Raw genomic sequence first — 25,346 nt, forward strand, 5'->3', positions numbered from 1 at the left:
CAAACAGGAACTGGGTGACTGTGGGAATGGTCCTAGATGTACAAAAAGCTTCTTCATTAAGGGGGTTCCTGACCACATGTGTACAGTCCCTTCCCACAGCCAACCTATCCAAAATACAGCAGGAAGCGTGGCCAATGATGACGGTGTGAGAACCAGTCACAGCCCAACAGCTCCTGCACAACTCTTACGCCGTGGGAGTCTGTGAGAATTCCCTCATATTTGCAGCATAAGAGAGCACAGTTAACACTAGTGATATCCAATGGCCAAGCCTAATTTCACTGAGCTCGATACAGGCTGGTAATGGCCAGGACAAATTGAAACGAGGGTCCCTTCCTCGCTCTCTTCCAGCAAAAGGCCATGTCTGTTTAGAAAAATTGGAAGATTAATTCATACAGGTGGTGAGCATTTTAGGCGCATCCAAATTGCGCACTATCGCTGACGCATGGATCCTTTTGGGCCCGGAAAAGGGAAGAATGGGGCAGAATAGGGAAGAACAAGGTGGGGCACATTTACGCGCACTCTGCCATTATCATGCAGGGGCTGGGGACAGAACCGCCACACAAAATGGTTGTCACCTGCATGAATTAGCTTCTTCAGGTCCCTTTATTAAAGCTCCATGTGTGTCTGGCTCCCTGGCTTGTCTTTCTAGCAATATCAGATGTATGTGTTACAGTATGTATATAAATCACACCTAAGGGACCTGGCAATTGCCATTTCAGCATCATTCTTTGTCCCTTGGATCAACGGTCCATGGCTCAGCACAATTTTTGGACCAGAGGTCTGCCTCATTTGGTCACCTACTTCCTGGGCCCAGTAAATATTTTCAGCAGCACTGGCTTCTCCTGTGACTAATTTCTCCCTTCCGCTGCCATGCCCTATTGGTTTTTCCAACCTGTGCACAGGAAATGCCTGCAGGAACTATGGATCAGTGGGAGCTGTTGTGGGGATGATTAGGGAGGCAGGAGAAGATGATATCCTTCCTAACTTGCGATAGCAAGTTTTGTATTCTAGTAGAGTTCCAAACATCCGCCTTTTAAAAATTACACAGCAATCAGATTGTTGCTGACTCATCTCTGAGTCTTACTATTAAAGATTTCTTCCTGGTAAAATCCCTTCTAATCCCTCTTAAAAAGAATAAACACAAGAATCTGATTAACGTTAATATAAAAGTAGTTTACTCACACATTCATTCAGGTTCACAGACATATCCCTGAAGGCAGGCTTAGGTTACATAACAACTAGAACTATTCCATAAAGAAGTTAGTCCCAAGTGACTGCGACTAAGCAGTCACTTCTCCAAACACACAGCAACATACAACATGAAGAACACACACTGATCAGAATGACTGCTCCCCACATTAAACGGGGGGCGACTTTTGCGTGGTTGTGGGCAGCCCCCTGGATCACAGAGCGACTCCCTGGTAGTTCGGAACTGGCCACTACCTCCCCAGGCTGGATACCTGGGGTCTCCGCCTACCCTAGCCAATCATCCAATCCCGCCTGGGGAGGCGTTGCCAGGGGACTGGCCAGGTAAGGGGAGGGAATGTCCAGCTCACACAATAGAATTTGAATCTTACCTGCGAAGCAGCAGTTGGCTCCAGAGCTTCTCCCACCCTCCACACCCTCATTTAAGTCTTATTTTGCAGGTTAACCTCTCCTTTTCACAGGTACGCAGAAGCTGCTACGTCAGGGCCACTGTTGAAGGGCCGGAAAGGAATTTCCCTGCATTGGCAGGTTTCACCTTTCCCCTAGCAATACGTCACAACTTTGGCAGTTTCAGGCCTTGGACAGAATCTTTTTTGGCTATCTTCCTAAAGGGGGGGCATGAGGCGGTGACCTCACCCCCCTTTGTGGCAGCAAGATCAGAATTCTCCCGTTAAAGAGGTCTTGGGTGGAAGCATTGGCCATACACCGAGAGGTTGTCATTGCTCTCTCCCTCCAGCGGCGGCGAACAGGAGCGGGCTCTCTCTGCTTGAACATATTTTAATGTATTTTCGTATTTGCTGGAAGCCGCCCAGAGTGTTGGGGGAAACCCAGCCAGATGGGCGGGGTATAAATAATAAATAATAATAAATATGTTCTCCAGAGCCAGCCCAACCCCATACATTCTGGATAACCCTGAAGTCCCCCAGATCCCCAGCTGGGGACTGGGAAGGATAAACGCCCAATGCCTGAGCCAAGGTCTCCCTACATCTGAATCTTAATAAAGTTGTGGCCATTTTTAATCCCATAACACATTGTCTTGAGTCATTATTCCACTCAGGGGTTGCCTGGGGTTTGGGGGGACTCTGCTTGTCCACACAACATGAAGGACGTGTGCTCCTCCATGCCATAGCTGCCAAGTCTCCCGCTGAAAACTGTGGGATCAGCAGCGGCACAGCACCGGAAGTTGCTTCTACGCATGTCTAGACATGCGTAGAAGCAACTTCCGGTGCCACGCTACCCATGTCTGGGCACTGGAAATCGGGCAGCGCCAACACCCAAAATGGAGCCTCCCTGGCAGGTAGGAAATCCGGGGGATTTACAGGATTTTTTCCAATCCGGGCTGCCAGCGGGAAACAGAGACTTGGCAGCTATGCTCCATGCTACTACAACATACCACACCCTCTTCAAGTCACATGTAGTGGAAGTCTGTCCCGGCTCAGAAGGGAACAGGAAGTTGTCTCCTGAGTGGTACAAAACATCCCCTGACATGTCCACTGTAGGAATGTTGTACTTGACTGCAGTTTTACATCCCACAACTGTAGTTCTTGAGAGGGCATGACACTAAAGATGACATACTTTCCTTTGTGTTTCAAACTACAAATCCCCTCTCTCTCTGACTCCACATTTACTCAGTAATTGAATGTAGACGTCAAGCCAGGTGAAAGAGGAATATTTTGCTACAGACATTACACGGTGATGGTAGGGACAAAAGGAGCATGATGTTGGAGTTAAAACACACAACTCCAAAGACCCTTTCATCATGATTTTTCTCTACGCATCGGGGGGGGGGGGTGTTTCCTCTCCTTCTCTGGAGAGCCCAGGCCAGCGGCTCGCTTTTCAGAATATTACTTGTTCTACCCCAACTGTTTCTAGAAAATCTCAAAGATCTGGATATCATGTATGAATACATGGAAATAAGTTTGTATAAACATCTTCAATGCACCATCTACTAGTTAACTTGTTTTTCCCCTCACAGAAATGGGCTTGTAGCCCAGGCCTTGCCTCCCCTGGAGCTCTGGGTCTTGTTAAAGCCCATCCCCTTGCTTGGGCCCAGCTGATACCGCACAGATTTAAGTTTATTACAGAATAAACAGTGCCCATCATCTCTGAGCACTGGCCAAAGATCTGGAAGTTTGGTTCATGTACCAGGCTCTTATCCTGACCTTTTGCCAGGTCGAGGTTGGTTTTTATTCTAAAAAACGTGGTGCTGTTTTCTAGTGTATATAAGCAACCACTCTGGTTAGAACTATTGCATTTTTTAACCCTACATTGTTAAGGTTTGCTCAATGTTTATTGAGAATCAGCAAAGTAAAATGTTAAAAGAATACATAATCTAGTAATTCTAAGCAAGTGTCGGTTTATTTTTAACATTTATCTAGAGAAAACAGCCACATTCCCATTATTTCCAGAAGAAAAAAACACTCCAGGCAACAAATCATTGCCTTTTAATTATTGCCCCTTTCCAATCTAGGGGCTTAACATATCACCGAAATAAAACATCCCACGGCATTTTATGGGAGAAGGGCCCAAAGAGGAAGTGAAAGCACGTGGATAGTCCCTGCTTGATTAAAGGACTTTTACAATGGTTTTTATACATCTCCAGCTGCAAACACTTTACTGCAAAATGTTTCCATACAACAAAAGAATATCCTTAAGGGTAATGCTGGCTACTGCTCATCTAACCTGCCTGCAGCATGTCTGGAGACGAAACTTTACATTTGCTAACACCAAATGCCAACCCTTAATCCCTCATTAAGTTAACTCAATGCGACTTGACAGCCCTGGATACAAAAGCGAACTTCGTCCTTCCTTTCTTAAAAGCCCGTTCAAAAAGAATTAATGTATTAATTCAAAACAATTGAGAAACGTAATATCTGTGAACTAGTGGCTGGCCACCAACAGTGCAATGAGCACTTCCGACACCTGCAAGTTATTTAGCTGTTTAGGAAACAGCATTTACTTGCATGTAGTAATCGCCAGGGATGTTTTTATAAATGCTCATTTTATGTGTATGCTGAGAAATACAGAGTAGGTGGAGAAGATATTACATACTAAGATACGCAAACGAGAATAAAGAAAACTAAACACGCAGGGCTAAGAGCCATGGTGGGAATCACAAGCTGTTGGAAATCCCAATTGGGGAGAGTACTGTTGCATTCGTTTCCCATATTCAACTGGTTGGCCTCTGTGAGAACAAGGTGCTGGAGTCAGGGGCAGAGCGTGGGCGGTTGCCCCGGGTGCAAATTTGTTAGAGGCACTAAATTCCTACACCCAGTGCTGCCTCAATACAGTTGCGTGTTTCCGTTGCTGGGCTTCGTTGAAAACGGGTTCTCCACGCAAACCAGGAAATGACCTCTCCAGACAATGGAAGGACTCTTTCTTTTCTTATCTCTGCGGCTGCAACCTTCTGGGTGACATGGATGCCATTAGCCGTTGAATGTGCATGCGTATTCCCAGTGCTTTAATTTTTCTTAGGAAAAAAGGAGCTGGTATTCACCATGAAGTTGTTACAGTAAGTGCCACACTTTTAATTTTTTGGGGGGGGGGGTGCTGGTACTGCATACTCTTGAGTATCCCCCAGAACAAAGCACTGCATGCACCCATCTTCAAATATCAGAAGGGCTGTCACATGGAAGATGGAGCAAACTTATTTTCTCCTGCTCTGGAGGGTACGACTTGAACCAATGGCTTCAAGTTACAAGAAAGGAGATTCCCACTAAACATCATGGAGAACTTGCTGACAGCAAGACCTATTTGACAGAGGAACGAACTCCCTAGGGAGGTGGTGGAGTCTCCTTCATTGGAGGTTTTTAAGCCGAGGTTGGGTGGCCATCAGTCGTGGACTTTTTAGTTGTAATTCCTGCATTGCAGGGGATTAGACTAGATGAGCCTCGCCCACCCCCCAAACTCTACAATTCTACGGCTCTATGAAAACACAACTATAACAAATTTAATAATCATCAGTTGCTCTTTCATGATACACAAGCTCATAGTGCCCAACAGCAGAGCCAACCACAATGCATGATGAACGAGCTTTCTGTTCAATACAGAACAAAAAGTGACAGTGTAGCCATAAATATATTCAACTACAGTCATACCTCGGTTTAAATACGCTTCGGTTTGAGTACTTTCAGTTTAAATATTGCCACTCGGATTAAGTACTTTTCAGGGTGTGAATGGCACCCCGGAACCAATTAAGTACTTAACCCGAGGTACCACTGTAATAATATTATTTTTTATCATCTACAATACTGTCTTATTTATTTTATAGAGCAGTACATTGATTATTGCCTTCATTTTATGGATCAATGGTCTTATTAGACAGTAAAATTCGTGTTAAATTGCTGTTTTAGAGGGTGTTTTTCATCGTCTGGAACAGATTAATCCACTTTCCATTACTTTTAATGGGAAAATTCGCTTCAGTTTAAGTACGCTTCTGTTTAAGTATGGACTTTCGGAACCAATTAAGTACTTAACCCGAGGTACCACTGTACAGTGGTACCTGGGGTTAAGGACTTAATTTGTTCTGGAGGTCTGTTCTTAACCAGAAACTGTTCTTAATATGAGGTACCACTTTAGCTAATGGGGCCTCCCGCTGCCGCTGCGCGATTTCTGTTCTCGCCCTGAAGCAAAGTTCTTAATCCGAGGTACTATTTCTGGGTTAGCGGAATCTGTAACCTGAAGTGTTTGTTAACCTGAAGCATCTGTAACCCGAGGTACCACTGTATTCTATAATAGGCATCCCAATGTACCTTTCCCTGGGAGTTCTCTCTGGTCTAGCTTTCAGATTAATCAGATCAATCAAACCTGTAACTGGGAAGAATTGGGGAAGGGGGGATAATAGACTTGTGATTATTTTTTGCTCCTGTAGCAGCCCATGCTGCAGATTCAGGAATGATTTATTGCCCTTTCTGTTGAAGTATCCATTTTAATTGGCTGAGCCTTTTAGAGATAGGATGTTTCAAATCAAAATAAATTTGCCTAAACCATATGTTCAGCTTGGCACTGGCACCTCTCCTGAGAAATGGGGTGCAGGAAATCATGATGCATGTTTATATTTCGTGCAAATATTTGTTACGGTCACTTATACACATTTAAAGTAAGTCTAGAGATTAATAAGAAAGCCTTAACCAAACAGCATGAAATTGGCCAAATTAGTTTTCTCCTGCACATCAGAAATCCTGCTTAACCTTTCAGAGGAAGAAAGGAAGGAATGGAAATACGAAGCAATAGTTCACATGTCCAAAAATGGGTAAAGGCTTTGCAAGGACATGTGCTCACTCTCACAAAACAGAGCAGTGTCCAAAGATGTATAAAAATGCAGACTACGCTAGGGTGGTCATTTATGCATCGCCACCAAATGAGGACACAGATTTGCACAATATTTTCGTGTACATATTTAGAAATAATTACCATAGTTTAAATAGAAATATAATGCATCTCACCATAGTGAGGAAGACTGACCAGGTGACCTGCATGCCTACTCATTCTGCTGATCAGATGCTAACAGTTGATGGGCAACTCCAAAGTGCCTGCTCTTTCTTTTGAATGTTTAAAAATCTTTAAACCCGACAGACTGGGCAGTGCTTCAAATTGGGGACTGCCTCTGGCCAGCCCAGCGTATAGATATTTTCACTCAGATGTAAGTCTGCATATTGCCAGGCAATGATTGTCTATCTGAGCACGATCAGGGTGACACCAAAAAGCTTTCTAGGGGGGAAAGCTTTCCCTAGCAGGGCGAGCAGAGTCAAGGGGAGGCGATCAAAGTCACAAGAATCTAAATCACAAACGCATGAGGAAGTGAGGAACTACGGCTGCTGTTTCAGCAGAGGCTGAGACATAACAGCTACTTTCTGAAAGCTAGATAAGTGCAAGCAGGCCACAGCTTCACAGTTCTGCAGCATTTATCATCATGCTGGAAGCACTACTGAGCCAAGTGGGAGAACAATTTAAAAAAATATGTGCTAGAGGCTCATGAAGAAAGACCCACCAGAGAGCTGCTGGGAGGTAAGCTTGAAAAGCTGGCCAACTACTGCCAAGACCCCAGCTCAGAGCATGCCTGCAAGGAAACCTAAGAGAATTGTTTTGTCAGGTAGTGAATCAACGGTTTTATGCTGCTGAAAATCACTGCCCTGGAGACAGAGGCTGGGAACCTCCAAAAACTTGTCCCTGTAAAAGTGTCTTGGAGAACAGTTCTTTGCAAGTAGACCTAATTCACTGCCATCTGGACAACTTGAAGACAATGAGGAGCAGCTCCTCTAAGAGAAAAAGTGACAATGTTGTGAGCTACTTAGAGCCACAGTGGGTGCAGGGCCGGCCCTCCGGCAAGGCTGGGTGGCGCAGGGCGCCAGGGCACTGGGCCGCCAGGGGGGGCGCCGCGCTGCCACGCCTGCCAGGCAGCCACGCTGGGAAATGGGGGGTGCGCCGGAGGGATCATCGCACCACGGCACCAGGGTGCCAGATATGCTTAAGATGACCCTGAGTGGGTGGTGCTGTGGGTTAAACCACAGAGCCTAGGACTTGCCGATCAGAAGGTCGGCGGTTCGAATCCCCACGACAGGGTGAGCTCCTGTTGCTCGGTCCCTGCTCCTGCCAACCTAGCAGTTTGAAAGCATGCCAAAGTGCAAGTAGATAAATAGGTACTGCTCCGGCGGGAAGGTAAACGGTGTTTCCATGCACTGCTCTGGTTTGCCAGAAGCGGCTTAGTCATGCTGGCCACATGACCCCGGAAGCTGTACGCTGGCTCCCACGTCCAGTAAAGCGAGATGAGCGCCTCAACCCCAGAGTCGTCTGTGACTGGACCTAATGGTCAGGGGTCCCATTACCTTTACTTAGATTAGAAGTTAGGACAGCAGGACATGATAGAGGTGTATAAAAATCTCTCTCTCTCTCTCTCTCTCTCTCTCTCTCTCTCTCTCTCTCTCTCTCTCTCGTAAAATGTAGGGTTAATCAAATTAGATTATTGACATAAGGAGCCGGGGCAGCTTCTATCAATCAAGAATGTCTCAGAAAAATCAGGACTATTGGCGGGTGCGGAGCTGATGGGCAGGGTGGTGGTACACTCCCCCCCCCCCGCACCCCAGATGTTCCTCCTGAGCCCTCCAACATGGCTAGGCTCAGGCTGCACAAATATTATATCATAAATAAATGCAGCAAAAAGAAAAGGAAGACAGCGAAGCAGAAACTCCTAGAGGAGAGCAGAAACTCATAAGACACAGTATACCTTATAGCAAAAATTCAGTTCTTTAAGATATGGGCCCATATCTTCAGCCTTCTGGGAAGAGCAGACAGCTAGACACAACACATAGTAGTGTGGATTATGTTTGTTCTGCCTACTGATACGAAATAAAATCTTCAGAGATGCTATGCATCTTGACATTGAGGTGGGGGGCATTCCATTTGCAGACTAGGGTATCTTATAGACTCCCTCTCCGGGATGGACCAAGCAAATCATTACGGTATGATCTTCCTAGAGGACCTTGCTGGTTGTTCTACCACTAGCAGAATGTCAGTAAGTGACACTAAGGAAGCAGGGCAGTCTCAAGCAGGTCGCGCGCCCTGGCGCTGAGGGGCGGAGATCGCTCCGGCGCCCTGCCTACTGGCCCGGCGCCCTGGCACCCCGCGCCACCGGGACTCTACCTAGAGCCGGCCCTGTAAGGAAGCAAGTCTTCTTGGTGATAACACCTACCTTCTAGAATACACCCTCCAAGGTAATTCATAAGGCAGACAGTAAAGACCTTTACATCATAGAATTATAGAGTTGGAAGGGATCACAAGGGTCATCTAGTCCAACCCCCTGCAATTCAGGAATCTTTTGCCCGAACCCACAACTCCAGGATTAAGTCTGATGCTCTACTATGGTAACTGAGCTATTAAACTCATATGCTTACACAAGCTATCCTGGACTGTTACTTTTTATTTTTGGTTTAGTACTCTTACTAAGTTTTATTTCTCATACACCATTGTGTTTTGTTTTTGTTTAGTTTCTGAAAATTTTTATTGAATGCTGTTTCTGAATGTATATATTTTTAAACGTAAACCAATTACAGCAGTCTCCGAAAATCACAAGAGCTGTCAGCCAGAGATAGAGCAGACTTGAGCCCCATCGGCGCCATACATTTAAAGCACTTTAAACAGTCATGGCTTCACACACACACACACACATAAATCCTGGGAACCGTAGTTTGTTGAGGTGCTGAGAGTTGTTAGGAGATCCCTACTCATCTCATAGAAGTGCAATTCCTAGAGTTTCTTGATTACGGTAAAAGAAAAGGGTTGATCATTAAACCACTTTGTGAATTGTAGCTCTGTGAGAGGAAAACGGGGCTCCGAACAGCACTGTTGTCATACCCTCCAACATTTCTCTGATGAAAATAGGGACATCCCATTCCATAATGATAATTTTACAATTTATACCCCACACATCTTACTGGGTTGCCCCAGCCATTCTTGGCAGCTTCCAACATATATAAAAACATAATAACATTAAACAAGCTTCCCTATACAGCAGGGGTTCCCAACAAAATTTTCTCGAGGACCCCTCATTGAGCCGCTATTGTGACAAGGACCCCCATTAATTCCTAATCCTAAAATTAAAAAGTGAGAGCCAAATTAAGAGTCTTTTTATATTTTATATTTATACGTTTTTTACAGTTACAACAGAGTACTCCATCAGTATACAGTTAGTTTTAATTTTCAGTTCTTAATGAGATGAACCACTTTTTCACCAACGGTTCATTTTTAACTACGCGAACTGTAGCTTCCGCGAAAAACAACGCTTTGTTTACAAACACTACTGTTTTGCAAAGAGGCAACGCGTGCCAGGGAGGAGGGAGGGGAATGGAGAAGACAGGGTACCTGCGCAGTAGCATACAAATGAAGCCGACACGCGCAAAGCATCTTGGGGAGGTGAGCGTTAGTAGAATGCGCGCGCGCTGCCTCTTTGCAAAACAGTAGTGTTTGTAAGGCGCCACCTAACGGCATATAGCAGAACTACTGCCTCTATCTAATTCTAGTTTTGCGCTAGACTCTGCTCATGCAGGAAGCGGCCAAAACAAAAAATATGTTATCATACGAAATATATTTTATATATTTTTTATTCTAATAGCATCTTGAGGACCCCTCTGGCATAGCTCGCGGACCCCTGGGGGTCCCCGGACCACCTGTTGGGAACCACTGCTATACAGGATTGCCTTCAGAAGGCTCAGGGGTTGGATAACTCCATACCCTCCAAATGAAAATAAAGACATCCTAAGGAAAAGTGAAACATTCTGGGATCAAATCAAAAACCGGGGTGGCCTCTCTAGATCAGGGACGTCCCTGGAAAACAGGGACACTTGGAGGGTCTACGTTGTATAACCTGGGAAGTATAAGGTTCTACACCAACCCCCTCCGTCTTTATGTATTAATTCCGTCCCATCACTGAGGGAGCCTAAGGATCCCACTCTTCAGTAAATGTGCACAAAGCATATTGCAAAACAATCACCTCTCGAACATGTGGTAATAGTCTTCCACCCAGAGAGCTAATGCATTCAGTTGCTAGGCAGTTATAAAAGCTGTTGAGCTGTTTAATTAATTTAAAGGGAGGTAGTTATAGGCAGGGATCCCAGAGAAGCTATAAATTCTGTATCCCACCTACTGTGAGCTCACAGTCACATTTTTTTTTCTCTACACAGAATAAAATCTCTTCTCCTTTTTGACCTCAATCAGAATCGCAGCCTTCCCTTATCCAAAGGACCCAGCCCTCTGGGTTGAAAATATGTGCTGTTAAACCTCATCTTGTTATTCATTGGGGGGGGGGAAGGTCTTTGCTGCTGGAGCTTCCCTCATAGCATTTTTTAAAGATGCTCAGCACTTGAGAGGCAACAAAGAAATTGTTATATGACTTTTGCTATGATCATAATACCAACACAACTTTGCCTCTGAAGCCTGTATATTAGTGTTAAGGTTTTAGTCTTGCTATAAGTTATTGTAAGTTTAAGTTAAGTCTGCTGCAACTGGATTTCTTGTGGGCAGTGTCAATCCTGTATTTGTATTGGATTTGTGAACATTTTGTTTATTTGCCTTCAGTAGCAGTAAAGTTCTGCTGGATGAAATACGATTGTCTCTGATCTACTTTTGGGAATCCTGCAATATGTTTATGTTTTTACTCTGCTAACTATATGTTGGATTTTATCTCTGGATAAATAAGAGTAGAATTTATGACAATATTGTTAACTATAATAAATATAAATCTTTAATCTGAGCAACCCCCAGCCCCATGATCAGCTATGAAGGCACAGGTCCATATGTGCTTGTTATTCTATAACCAAAATAGAAAAACCTTAGAGAAAAACCTTCCACAAATTAATTATTCCAGAATATTGTGATGCCAGCTTGCAACCCAAAGATCCGTCCATTTCTCTTGAACAGCCCCATAACTCCTAAAAGAGATATTCTTCCTGTACATGGAAGGCACTATACATGTAGATCAGGCATCCCCAAACTTCGGCCCTCCAGATGTTTTGGACTACAATTCCCATCATCCCTGACCACTGGTCCTGTTAGCTAGGGATCATGGGAGTTGTAGGCCAAAAATCTGGAGGGCCGCAGTTTGGGGATGCCTGATGTAGATTGTCATGTTTGACATCAGTGCTTTGTGGTCCAAATACAGTGGTACCTTGGGTTAAGAACTTAATTCGTTCCAGAGGTCTGTTCTTAACCTGAAATGGTTCTTAACCTGAGGCGTGTTTTCGCTAATGGGGCTTCCTGCTGCCACTGCACCGCTGGCGCGCGATTTCTGTTCTTATCCTGGGGCAAATTTCTTAACCTGGAGCAACCACTTCCTGGTTAGCGGAGTTTGTAACCTGAAGCGTCTGTAACCCGAGGTACCACTGTACACTCTGAGCACTATCACAAAATTCTAATAAGTGTAAGCTCTGAAGGCTACCTATGTTTCAATTAGCTCAGCAGACTAGATTCAGGCAACTTTGTATCAGAATTCACAAATTCCCCAAGCATTCCTAATCATGTCTAATGACCCTTCTGAGTGATCCCCCCTCCCCATCCCCACCCCTCCCCACCCCTTCTCTACATAAGTGCCTGGAAACTTCCATTTCACTGTATCTGAAGAAGTGTGCATGCACACGAAAGCTCATACCAAAATAAAAACTTAGTTGGTCTTTAAGGTGCTACTGAAGGAATTTTTTTATTTCATGTCTAATAAACCATTGAGAGGTATATCTTGGATGAGTTTACATAGCAGTGTTTAAAGTCATTTAAACTAGTCTTCATTGCCCCATATTTTGGTACCAAATTCCATAAATCAGTGAAGAAATACAGCTTCCTTGAAGTAGTAAATGAAGCAAGAAGCCGCTGAAAGCAATCTTGACTTCCAGGTAACAGTTCACATCATACAATACATATGCATGCAATCATCAATGGTGATGATTTACATATGAATCGCCAGGACAATATTTGGAAAGGGCAACAGAAAGACCAACAAACTTATAGTTTCAGACCACATACAGTTTTTCCACAGAAGCGGCTATTCTATTACATAGTATCTACAGCAAATGCTTTTGAAACGCACAGCTTCCCTCAATTTTTGCAATTCAGTTTATAATCATCATCATCATCATCAATTTCTATCCTGCCCATCTGGCTGGGTTTCCCCAGCCACAGTGGGCGGCTTTCAACAGAATATTAAAAACAGAATAAAATGTCAAACATTAAAAACTTCCCTAAACAGGGCTGCCTTCAGGTGTCTTCTAAAAGTCAGATAGTTTTTTATTTCCTTGACATCTGATGGGAGGGCATTCCACAGGGCGGGTGCCACTACTGAGAAGGCCCTCTGCCTGGTTCCCTGTAACCTGACTTCTTGCAGTGAGGGAACCGCCAGAAGGCCCTCGGTGCTGGACCTCAGTGTCAGAACTGAAAGATGGGGGTGGAGACGTTCCTTCAGATATACTTACTGGGTCGAGACCATTTAGGGCTTTAAAGGTCAGCATCAACACTTTGAATTGTGCTCAGTACTGGGAGCCAATGTAGGTCTTTCAAGACCAGCATTATATGGTCTCGGCGACCACTCCCAATCACCAGTCTAGCTGCCGTATTCTGGATTAGTTTTTGTCATGTTTGAGAACTATTCATCAGTGCTTTGTGGTCCAAATGCAGTCGTACCTCGGGTCACGTTCAAAGGTAGCCCCATGTAGAGCACATTGCAATAGTCCTAGTGGGAGATAACTAGAGCATGCACCACTCTAGCAAGACAGTCCGCAAGCAGCTAGGGTCTCAGCCTCCATACCAGATGGAGCTGGTAGACAGGTGCTCTGGACACAAAATTGACCTGCACATCCATGGACAGCTGCGAGTCCAAAATGACTCTCAGGCTGTGCACCTGGTCCTTCAGGGGCACAGTTGCCCCTTTCAGGACCAAGGAGTCCCCCACACCCAACCGCCCCCTGTCCCCCCAAAACAGTACTTCTGTCTTGTCAGGATTCAACCTCAATCTGTTAGCCACCATAGTTCTGAATATATAGCCAAGAGCACCCCTTTAACTACTGTGTGAACCTCTTCTTCCCCTGTCCAACACACACACACACCTTAGGCACAAATAATGGGGTCACCAGCTATTACCAATATGGAAGTGCCTTCTGTGTAAATCAGCCCTTAGGATCACCCCGTCAACGTATATAGATTGCTAGAGCAGATCTGCAGAAATATCCAGTCTACAAGCAGAAAAGTGCATGAGGCTTTGACAATGAAGGTAATAAATTGAATTCTAACAAAAAACCTTTCTGTTCTGCCAGATGGCTTGTGGTCTGAGTTTGTACAGTAAAGAGAGGGAGGATGTAAACCAGGCATGGTGAAGGATCAGTTACTGTTCAGGCTCCGGCTGTAAATCATGTGAAACTAGGCAAATGTACATTCCATCTGCAGCAATAATATTTAAGAGGGCACATGCATCCGAATGTAGTAGCATGAAACACCCACAAACACATCAATACATGCTTCTTGTTAATACGCACTGGCCCTTTCGAAACAAATGCCATAGAGCTAGAGGCAATAGCCATTCCATGACGGAGGCATCTACAAATCTCTTGACCAGGGCCAGCCCAAGACATTCTGACACCTGAGGCAAACCACAAAACGGCACCACTACGCCAGGGGGAAAGGGGCAGGTGAAGATTTACAAAAGGGAGAAGTTGGGGATGAGTATATGCAATCTGTAACAAAGGGAAGCCAAGGTTGCATTCAGCAACTTGCTGCCGCGTGTACTACTTCGCTCAAATCAACCTTACCTGATGGTGGGAATCAAAGCAGAGGAAAGGGTCGGGGGAGGGGGGACCGTGGAAGGTGGAGTGGAGTAGAAAATGAAGGGGAGCAGGAAAAGGGACACCAGAAAAGGGGGGAAAACAGCATCCCCTTTAAATTAGGTGAGGTGTAAGAGGCATACGTTAGCTGCTGCCTTAGATGAAATGGAGAAATCATGGAGGGTTGAGGCAGCTTCTAGGCACAATATTGATATGTTGTGGTTTATGACCCTTCCATCTCCACAATTCTATGATTCTATGATGATGCCATGAGAAGAAAGGGGAGAGGTGCAGGAGGAGGCTATATCTGGGCAAAACTCAGCAATCTGAGCCTCTGAAATGAGGCTCTCAAACAGATAATGTGGCACCGCTGCCTCGCTTGCCAGTTGCTCCCCAAAGGAAATTAAAGCAGCCACCACAGATGCTTAACTATGGTTGAATGCAAATGAGCAGTGTGCTAGTACACGCTGCTCAAAGGTCCCTCTGTTTGCTCTTCCACCACTCCTGGACGTGCTGCACCGGGAGCAACAAACCACAATCCTTGGCATCCAAGCCAAGGCTCGTGCTTTGTTTCCCCCAAATGAACCACAAGCAGCAGGCCAAGAGCAAACCCTGGCTACCACTTGTGCTTTGCTTGGAGAGAAACAAACCATTAGTCTGGGTTTGAATGACACAGAAAGCCAAGGCTTGTGGTTTGTTGCTCCCAGCATGGCCTGTGAGGAAAGTGAAGAGGGGACTTTTGAGCAGTATGTCCCATTCACATGAAACCCTGATTAAAGATGCAATTGCTTAATTCAGTGGTTCCCAACAGGTGGTCAGGGGACCCCCAGGGGTCCGCGAGCTATGCCAGAGGGGTCCTCAAGATGCTATTAGAATAAAAAATATATTAAATATATTTCGTATGATAACAGATTTTTTGTTTTGGCCGCTTCCTGCATGAGCAGAGTCTAGCGCAAAACTACCGTGTTTCCCCCTTTTTAAGACGTAGCCATAATATAAGACATAGCAGGATTTCTAAGCAGTTGCGCGATATAAGCCATAACCCGAAAATAAGACATAGTGATAGACCCTTCCCCCCTCCCGCCAGCCAACTCTCCCCCATAAAAATCTCTCCCCATTTTACTGTCGCTCCAAAGACACGTATTTCTTTTAAAAGCTTGTAAAAATGCACCGTAGAGCCGTTCCTGCAGCCTCGTGATTCCCCCTCCTGTTTCTGTAAGCATTTTTTAAAATACCTGTAAAAGGATTCCAAAATATTTTTTTTTTAGCTAGGCTGTGTGAGCTCTGCTTGCTTGGTGAAGAGGAGAAAAGTGGCATTTGCGGTGGGGAGAAGATGAAAGCACGAGGGAAAAAAGAGGGGCGATTGAAGACGCTGCCTTCCCCTTTAGGGAGAGACTCTGTGTGCGCGTCTCTCTCTCCCCCCCCCTCTCTCTCTCTCACACACACACAGCCCACCTCTCGCTTCCCCCCACCTTTCCCCCTTTTAATAGCCTTTTAAAAAGTGAGGATTCTTTTTTCTTTCCATTGCTTGTCTGTAGAGCTTCCCCTTTAAGGATTTGTACCGGTACCGGGATCGCTGCCGGTGGCGCAGTCCTTGCCTTGGGGATTAAGGACTTTCCCCTTCTCGATGTTTAGGAGCTGCTAAACACTGCCCTACACCCTACACAAAAGTTAACATTTTGTGGGTAAGAGAAACACGGACGGGTTGTTAGGACCAGCAGATTATCTCACCCCGCTTTCTGCTGGCTCAATTGCTACTTAATTGCTACCATTTACCATCTTAATTGCTGCTCAGCTGGCTTCTTTGTTTTGTACAGTATCTCAGCCGGTAGCCTCTTTGCTATCAGTGCTACAAAGTGCTACATTGTTGGAACTTTCGCTCTTAAGTCTTGGGCAGTTGGCTGGCTGGTAGAGATCCTTATTTGCTTTAGTATAGGCTACTGCTACGACTGCATCACACAGATAGATTCCATTATACAGTACTGGTTTAAATTTAAGAAGCTCCAGTGTAGCAGATTGCTATTAAGTGAGTCCCCACCTGGGAGGGGAGAGAGAGAGAGCAGCCCTTCGGAGGAGCTCCTTCCCTCCCTCACGAACATCCCAGGGCCGGGGAGAGAGGGCTGGGCCAGCGATGCACACACCTCCCTTCCCTCAGACTCCCTCTCATGGAGCTTGGTGGTGGCTGTTGCCCGTCATTTTCTTTCAGTCAAGAGTCCTGCCCCGCAGGGAGACAGGGAGAAAGAGGGACACTGCTCCTGATGTAATAAAAATACCGGTAAGACATTCCCTGAAAATAAGCCACCCAGTGTTTTTTTGAGGAAAAAAAGTGATAAGACGGTGTCTTAAAATGTGGGAAAGACGGTAGAATTAGATAGAGGCAGTAGTTCTGCTGTATGCCGTTAGGTGGCGCTTTACAGACACTACTGTTTTGCAAAGAGGCAGCGCGCGCATTCTACTAACGCTCACCTCCTCAAGATGCTTTGCGCGTGTCGGCTTAATTTGTGCGCTACTGCGCAGGTACCCTGTCTTCTCCATTCCCCTCCCTCCTCCCTGGCGTGCGCTGCCTTTTTGCAAAACAGTTAGGGCCATTCCATTGTCACGGGTGGGACACTTGGACCATGTTTTTTGGTATTCACACATGTGTAAGAATGTAAATATACATAAAAATTAACAACCAAAATTTGAACTATGTTCTTAATAAGATACTGAACATTTTACTAATTTTTTATTATTTTTATGGATATTTTTGACAATTTTATTAAATGTTAAAGTATTGTCACGGGTGGGACAAAAAAAGGACATGGGGCTTGAGATAAGTTTGATTTATGGAAAAACTCTGTGAGTTGGGAGGTGAATCAATTATAAACTCAGCATATTTGTTTAAATCAATGTTTATTGGTTACAACTATGCAATCAGAAATTCAGGTTAAGAAATTTAATGATACAAAATTAAGGAAAAAATGCTGTCACGGGTGGGACAATGAAATGTCACGGGTGGGACGCGTCTGGCATACACTTGATTTAACATACAATTAAGGTTGTTAAAAATAGAATAATTACAAAAAACCTTTTGCTATTACTATACTTACTATCTACCATAGCCTACAAAGTATAATGTTGTATTTACAGTGGTACCTCGGTTTACGAACACCTCGGTTTACGAACTTTCGGTTTACGAACTATCCTAACCCGGAAGTTAGTAAACCGAGGTGCCGGAGGTCTACTGAGCGTCCGATGCCTTCGGGGAGGCCGGGCCTTCGCTCCGATGCCTCCTGGAGGCCCGCAGCGAAGGCCCGGCCTCCCCGAAGACATCGGAGCAAAGGCCAAACCTCCCCAAAGGCATCGGAGCGTCGGATACCTTCGGGGAGGCTGGGCTTCGCTCCGATGCGTTTGCGGAGGCCGGGGAGCGTTTCCGTGACTGGGCTGCAGTCACGAAAGTGCTCCCCGGCCTCCGCAAAGGCATCGGAGCCGGGACTTCGCTCCGATGCCTTTGCGGAGGCCGGGGACCGCTTTCGCGGCTCCCCGGCCTCCGCAAAGGCATCGGAGCGAAGTCCCGGCTCCGATGCCTTCCGGAGGCCGGGGAGCGTTCCGGGGACTGCTTTCGCGGCTGCACAGCCCAGTCGCGGAAACGCTCCCCGGCCTCCGGAAAGCATCGGAGCCGGGACTTCGCTCCAATGCCTTTGCGGAGGCCGGGGAGCCGCGAAAGCGGTCCCCGGCCTCCGCAAAGGCATCAGAGCGAAGTCCCGGCTCCGATGCCTTCCGGAGGCTGGGGCTTTGCTCCGATGCCTTTGCGGAGGCCGGGACCGCTTTCGCGGCTGCAGCATCGGAGCAAAGCGGTTAATCCGTTCTAGGGGGTGTTTTTCCTCGTCTAGAACGGATTAATCAACTTCCCATTACTTTCAATGGGAAAGTTCACTTCGGTTTACGAACACTTCGGTTTAAGAACAGACTTCTGGAACCAATTGTGTTCGTAAACCGAGGTTCCACTGTACTAAAATTAAAATCTATTAAAAAAATATTTTCTTGATTTTGATTGCTGATTTCAACTGTTGGATTATCAATCTCATAGCTGCCAAGTTTTCCCTTTTCTCGCGAGGAAGCCTATTCAGCATAAGGGAAAATCCCTTAAAAAAAGGGATAACTTGGCAGCTATGCAATCTTAAATAAGGCATAGGCCTCTTGGACTGTCATATTCATATGCTGCTTTTGGATTTTGATTCTTTTTCCACTTGTCGGATCTTTAATAGATTTGACATCCTTAAATCCTGGTGCCTGCCTGCTAATATCATCTGAATTATAAAACTCATGGACCTTTGAGATATTATCTTGTGAAATAATAGAACTTTTGGTGTTCTGTTTAGGGCTTTTATCATATACAGTCGTACCTCGGGTTGTGAACTTCGCAAACCGGGAAGTATTTTGCCGCGCGCGCATGCGCAAAAGGCGGTTTGGGCCCTTTTCGGGTTACGAACTTTTCGGGTTACGAACTGCGACCCGGAACGGATCGCGTTCGTAACCCGAGGTACCACTGTAGTGGTTTTGGCGCTTGAGGTGAACTCTCATACACAAGCTTTCGTAACATGGCTATTCTTTATTCTTTTCCGTGGACTTAATGGCAACACTCTTTTAACTTTGGTAACAGCCTTTCCAAGAGATTGTGGGCATTTAAATGACCCAATCTCTGGAATAGTAGTGTCGCCAATTGGCCTAGATTTTTTTCTTTTATCTTTTGTCTGTACTTTCTTTTGCGCTCAGTTTCTTTCCGTCTGTATTCCATAAGTGATTTTGCAGACAAATTCTTTACCAACTTTTCTCGCCTCTTCTTATCTCTGACCCTCTCCTTTTCTTTGAAGCTTTCACATTCGTTTTTATCTTGTTTTAGTTTTTCACGCAGCTTTCTCATACGTTCTGCAGATGTAGTCTTTCCCATTTTGTGTATTGATTCAAAGGTTATATTATCTGTATTACTGTATGTATTCGTACTAGGGTAAAGTAACGGTAACTGCCTTTATGTTCCAGAAGGAACAGCTACTATTGATTCATTCAAGCAGCTGCATTTGGCGCCTTAGTCTTATTGGTTTCCACCAAAAGGCAGCTTTGTGATTGCTTGAGATTGTTCCCTCCAAAATGTATCCCTTTCTAGCTAGTTCCCCTCTCCTCAGTCCCTCAGTCTTGTTTGCCAGAATAAAGAATTGTTACATGAGGAATCTGTCTCCTGTCTGCAGAGAGCTGAAATCATTTGCTGAAATCACTAACTCAAGCTACAACAGTAAAACAAGTTGAAAACTGTCACGGGTGGGACAGAAAAAGAATTATTAAAATTTCATGGTGTTTACATTAATTAACTGCATTTTTATTATTGATAGGTGTGTTATACTCTAATACATACTCCCACAATAAAACAAACATAACCTATAAATTAGTTTTATCACAAAATAAACTTTTGTACCTTTTGCTGTCACGGGTGGGACACTGAAACAGCATCCCATTCAATAATAAAAATAAAATAGAAATAACTTACCTATTTAAAAATTTTCAAGTCCAATGTGTAGACAAAGTTCTTCACTTTAATAATATACCAACAATGACAACCACAATTTTTGTTTATCTTTAAAAAATAATGCCAACCTAAATGAACAAAATTAAGCTACACAATCAGAAAAATGATACTGAAACTTCAAGCTCAGATTTCTCATGAAAAAAAATAATTTCAAATTCTTTTTTCCTTTGGAATATTGAACTTTAATATGTTTAGTTAATGAAACTATAAGTAAAATAAGTATATTTTAAAAATAATTTTTTTCTAATCAGGCTCATTTTTCACGGAATGGCCCAGTAGTGTTTGTAAACAAAGTGTTGTTTTTCGCGGAAGCTACAGTTCACGTAGTTAAAAATGGACCGTTGGTTAAAAAGTGGTTCGTTAAAACGACAAAGGATGAAGAGGAAGATAATGCATTTGATGTTCAAGCAAGTAAGTCAGTGACTCTCGAACCGATCTTGTCAGTGTCCATTGAACCTAAATTGTAACTGTAAAAAACGTATAAATATAAAATATAAAAAGACTTTTAATTTGGCTCTCACTTTTTAATTTTAGGATTAGGAATTAATGGGGGTCCTTGTAATAATAGTGGCTCAATGAGGTCCTCGAGAAAATTTTGTTGGGAACCCCTGGCTTAATTGTTTATCATGGTGTGAAAACCAGGCCAGTGATGAAAAACCATTGATGAAATTACAACAGCAGTGGTCCTACAAAGAGCCTTATTATTTTCAATATAAGTGTATTTTTGTTGTCGTAATTGAAATTGTAGATGGTATTTGCACATTCCCGGGGAAATGTGGCAGGGAGGCTTTAAGAAAAACTGGGTTTTAATATGGAAAAATATGAAAGTGTAAGGCAGGTCAATTAATTTTGATTTTATACATTCTTTTTCCTGTTAGGGGATTACACCCAGTTGCAAATATTTAAATTATGCCTCCATTCACGTCACACATACATTTAGCTTGCTATTAAAGATACCACCTTAGCAACAGACAGGGCAAATCATGATGGAAATCTCCACCTCAGTGGAACATATAGCCCATAAAAGTCTGCCAATGGTTTAATACACAAACCAGTTGAACCAGCTGAAGCAACGTAAGGTACAACGTTCTTTACACAGAAAACACTTCTGTGTGGGAAGCACCATGCAATCTCTGTGTAGATGGTCACATGTGAACAATCATGTAGCAATGCACATGTGTGATATCACAAGTTGTACTTCTTTCCATACAGCAATATTGTAACATCTGAAGTCACCATAACCCAGTTTGAGATGAGGCTGGAATACTACTCTTATTTACCAGGTATTGTCCTGTTGGAACCCAGTGGGAAATGCTTTGTTCTGTAAATCTAGGTGTTCTGGTAAGCTACAGTCAACTATTAATGCAGTATTCGGTTTGCCAACGGACCAGAAGATAACATGTCTGGTTAATGTGTGTGATGTGCAAAAGTTGGCATATAATAAAGATAACCATTGTCTCACTTCACAATGGCTACAGTGACTGACGACAACTTTGCAGGGTTTCAGAAAATAGTCCTTCCTAGCCCTACTTGGAGGAATTTAGGAACGTCTGCATGCAAAGCATGTACTGTGCCACTGAAGAACAACATAGGAATATAGGAAACCAACCCATTGATCCTTCTAGCTTGGTATTGACTGGCTCTGGGTCTCCAAGGTTTGCTGCAGGCTTGTCTCTCAGTCCTACCTTGAGAAGCTAGGGATTGAACGTGGGACTTTACGCCTACAAAACAGATGCTCTGCTACTGAGTTCCATGATCCATTCCCTAAAGGCACAGCTACCTCTGACAATTCCGCTCCCATTCAGAATATTAACTAGCAGTTACATAGGAAACAGAGTGCTCTCTCGCTGGCTGATTCACCACGGGAATATAATCCAAGAATCTCGGTTCCCAGCAGGAACTCTTGGACCTTTGCTAGCTCTTGCATGGTGCTGAGATGCTTCTTTCCCCCAACATCATAGGTTGATAACAGCACCAGCTTTTACTCCTTAGTTCTTTTCATTGTCAAGCAGCTGTTAAAGGCGCATAGGAACCCTGTCCAGGGGTGGGGGAGGAAGTGGCAACCCTAAATAAATAAATATACAGATATTTTCCTTCATTTCTGTGTAACTAAGCGCCATCAGGGCAAAAGAATCACACACAAAAATAGACATTAAAGTTATGGAGGTCAGACTAATTGCTTCAGAATGATTGCCATGTTCCCACTGCCAAAAAACATCAAGACGACTTCTCCAATTCTCATAGAAGCCAACTTCAGCAAATATTCCTGCTCCACAATGTCCTTACCTTTGTGAAGTGCACCTGTTACGGCTAAAGTCCAGCACATCCATAAGAGAGTTTTTAACATCTTGACCTACAAAGAATGAAAACACAAAATAAATTAAATGTACTCTGCTGTGGTCTCATAAAAGGTTCTAAGTAAATACTTGATCTGGTAATTATATATATTTCTCAAATTACAGGCTATTTTGTTGTCTTTATTCTAGCTCTTTAGACAAGTGGTACTATCCAGTGGTGCTTTTCCATCCTAGTCACACAGACTGCAAGTGACAAGCACCATAAACACAAACGTTTCCCCATAACCACTTACGAGGAATCTCTCTCCTCTCATTATGCCTGCTAAGGCTGCTGTGTGTATAACCTAAAAACTAAAGTGAAATAAGTGGCAGTTTCATTTATTAATCAATTAAAAGTCATATTATTGAGATTGATTGATTAGTTGTGATTAATTAATATCCTTTAATTGAGGGACAGCCCTCTGCCATTTTTTGCTTCAGGTGCTCTAATTCACCATGTGTCAAGGGTGGTGAAACCCAGACTAGCTCTCTCTTTCATGCTATACATTTAAACCACTTATATAGCACACGGCTTCCCTCAGAGAATCCTGGGAGCTGTAGGCTTTGCTTCACAGAGCTGCACTTCTCAGTGCTCTTAACAAACTACAGTTCCCAGAATTCTCTGGGGGAAGCCATGTGCTTTCAATGTATGGTCCGATACCTTCATACTTCTGCATCTACGTTCTGACACCCTCCAATAAAGGCAAAGGTTCTCCCTTCAAATAGTACTTAGCAGTGGAAACTCATAGTCCACCAACAAAGCACCTTATAAACTGTGGCTAAATATAGTTCTGTGCTGGGTCCACTACTTAGGATTCCCTGCCACTTGCCTCCAGCCATGGGCCGGTCCACCGTCCCTTAGACCATGTGGTGGGCCGGACTATTTTTGGGGGGAGGGATGAACGAATTCCTATCCCCACAAATAACCCAGAGATGCATTTTAAATAAAAGGACACATTCTTCTCATGTAAAAAACACGTTGATTCCCAGACCATCCACAGGCTGGATTGAGAAAGCAATTGGGCCGCATCCAGCCCCCGGGCCTTAGGTTGCCTACCCCTGTTCTGGACTTTGCCTAAACTTTCCCTTTTTCCCATCTCACCACTTCCTTGTTTACTTACTCCACAAAAAGAGCATATTTTATTTTGAAATTTTTATACTACAGGGAAAATGAGAGGAGCCTGAAACCTAAAACCCAACAACAACAACAACAACAATCACACCATAGTCACATTCTGAAACCAGCTTTGTTGGTTTATGTACATCAGGGATGGAGAACCTGGAGATGCTGCTAACTCCCATCACCCTGGACCACTTGTCATGCTGCCTGGGGCTGACAAGACTTTGTAAGTCCAACCAAATCTGGAGGTGTACAGGTTCCTCCCCTTCAGCCCCATCTAGATGGACAGAACAGGAGAGGCAGAGAAAAGGACAGGGAAAACATGATGAGGAATATAATGAGAAAGGAATTAGTTAAGACAATCAGTTTCTTCCTCTCTCTTTCTCTTGGAGTTTAGCAACAACAATGAAGCAGAGGAAGAGCATGATGGTGTTTCCAGAAAACATTTCCTTCACATTCACTGCTGAGCTTAGATTTCCAGTATAACATGGTCAGAACTGCAGGAAACAAATCGCCCACATTCATCACTGTCATGTAGTATTAGTAATGCAGTGGTAGTTAGTTTGAGTTAAGGGAGGCCTGCAAAACCAAGGGATTCCTTAAACAAAGGACCTGGTGGTACACAACTAAATTTCTCCTAATTAATAATTTTTCTGACACCGGAATTTCAAGAGTTGAACCAATTAGCTGCCCTTCCCGCTATCTTCACTCTCCCGCGAGTCAATCCAAATGCAATTCCTCCCTGCTGGAACAAGTCTTGACGTGTCTCTCCCTAAATTCTGTATGGCTTTGCCAAAACATGACACTTTGATCAGTCTTTTAAGTTCTGGGATGCTATACGGCAGCCCTGTTTAGGGAAGCTTTTAATGTTTAATAGACTATTGCATTATTGCATTTTAATATTCTGTTGGAAGCCGCCCAGAGTGGCTGGGAAAACCCAGCCAGGTGGGCAGGGTATAAATATATTATTATTATTATTATTATTATTATTATTATTATTATTCAGGGGAATGGGCTATTCCCTTTTTTTGGTCTTTTGCTACGGTAATCCACAAGGGCAAGTTTTGTGTTGGAGAGAAGCAGCTATGTATACTGCAGTTTTTAATAGGTATGGACAAGAGACTGGAAAACCAGGAGTTAGGACTTGGGAGGCATAAATCTCTGGTCCATAGTAAATGAAGCCCAATTGCTAATATCGAAACAAAAATGCATATAACTAAGAATACTAGGTTGCTGCTGAAAGTGCACCAAGTTCATGTTACTTTCCAAATTTCCTTTACCTCTTCTCTATCCCCGCCTCACACCATTGGTTGTCTCTGGCAGGGATGAAAAGGACAAAGACCTTTTTTTGTTGTAATGCTGTAAGAATTCCTTGCCACCAGAACTAACACCAAGACAACAAATAAAATTGACTGCAAGACACAGCATGGCATATTGCTTCCGTGTTGCCTGCCAGAGTTATTTACATCAACACCAGCCCCATTTTGATCCTTGACCCATGCACAGGCATTCCCCCAAACAGGGGTGTCTAACAACAAATCCTCCCTCTGGTGGATCAGTACCGGTACCATACCCTCCTACATTGCTCAGATGAAAATAGGGACATTTCTCACTCCCCAGCCCCAATTTTTTGTCCCTGCGCCCTGCAGAACATTTCCTATCAGAAGAAGGGTGAGTGCTAGCACCACTACATCAATGGGACACAGCATGCAGACCCACCACCTCCATTATTTGATAGATTTACAAAAAAGAAAAACACACACCAATAAATAAATTTTAGAAAGGGGCAAGACTGGGCACAGATGAACAAAGCATTTTTTAAAAAAGCATCA

General features: G+C 44.0%; 1 protein-coding gene across 4 annotated transcripts in view; it reads right to left on the minus strand.

The window, feature by feature from the left end:
- Positions 1–25,346, minus strand: part of VCAN (versican) — a 230,002-nt gene that overhangs the window by 95,513 nt on the left and 109,143 nt on the right. For all 4 annotated transcript variants that reach the window (XM_060280214.1, XM_035100044.2, XM_035100043.2 and 1 more), the window contains exon 2: positions 22,345–22,411. In XM_060280214.1, the coding sequence (XP_060136197.1) occupies positions 22,345–22,405 (61 nt within the window). In that variant the 5' untranslated portion in view covers positions 22,406–22,411. The remainder of the gene's footprint in view (positions 1–22,344; positions 22,412–25,346) is intronic.

Source organism: Zootoca vivipara, chromosome 11 (genome assembly GCF_963506605.1).
Source record: "Zootoca vivipara chromosome 11, rZooViv1.1, whole genome shotgun sequence".
NCBI lineage: Eukaryota > Metazoa > Chordata > Lepidosauria > Squamata > Lacertidae > Zootoca > Zootoca vivipara.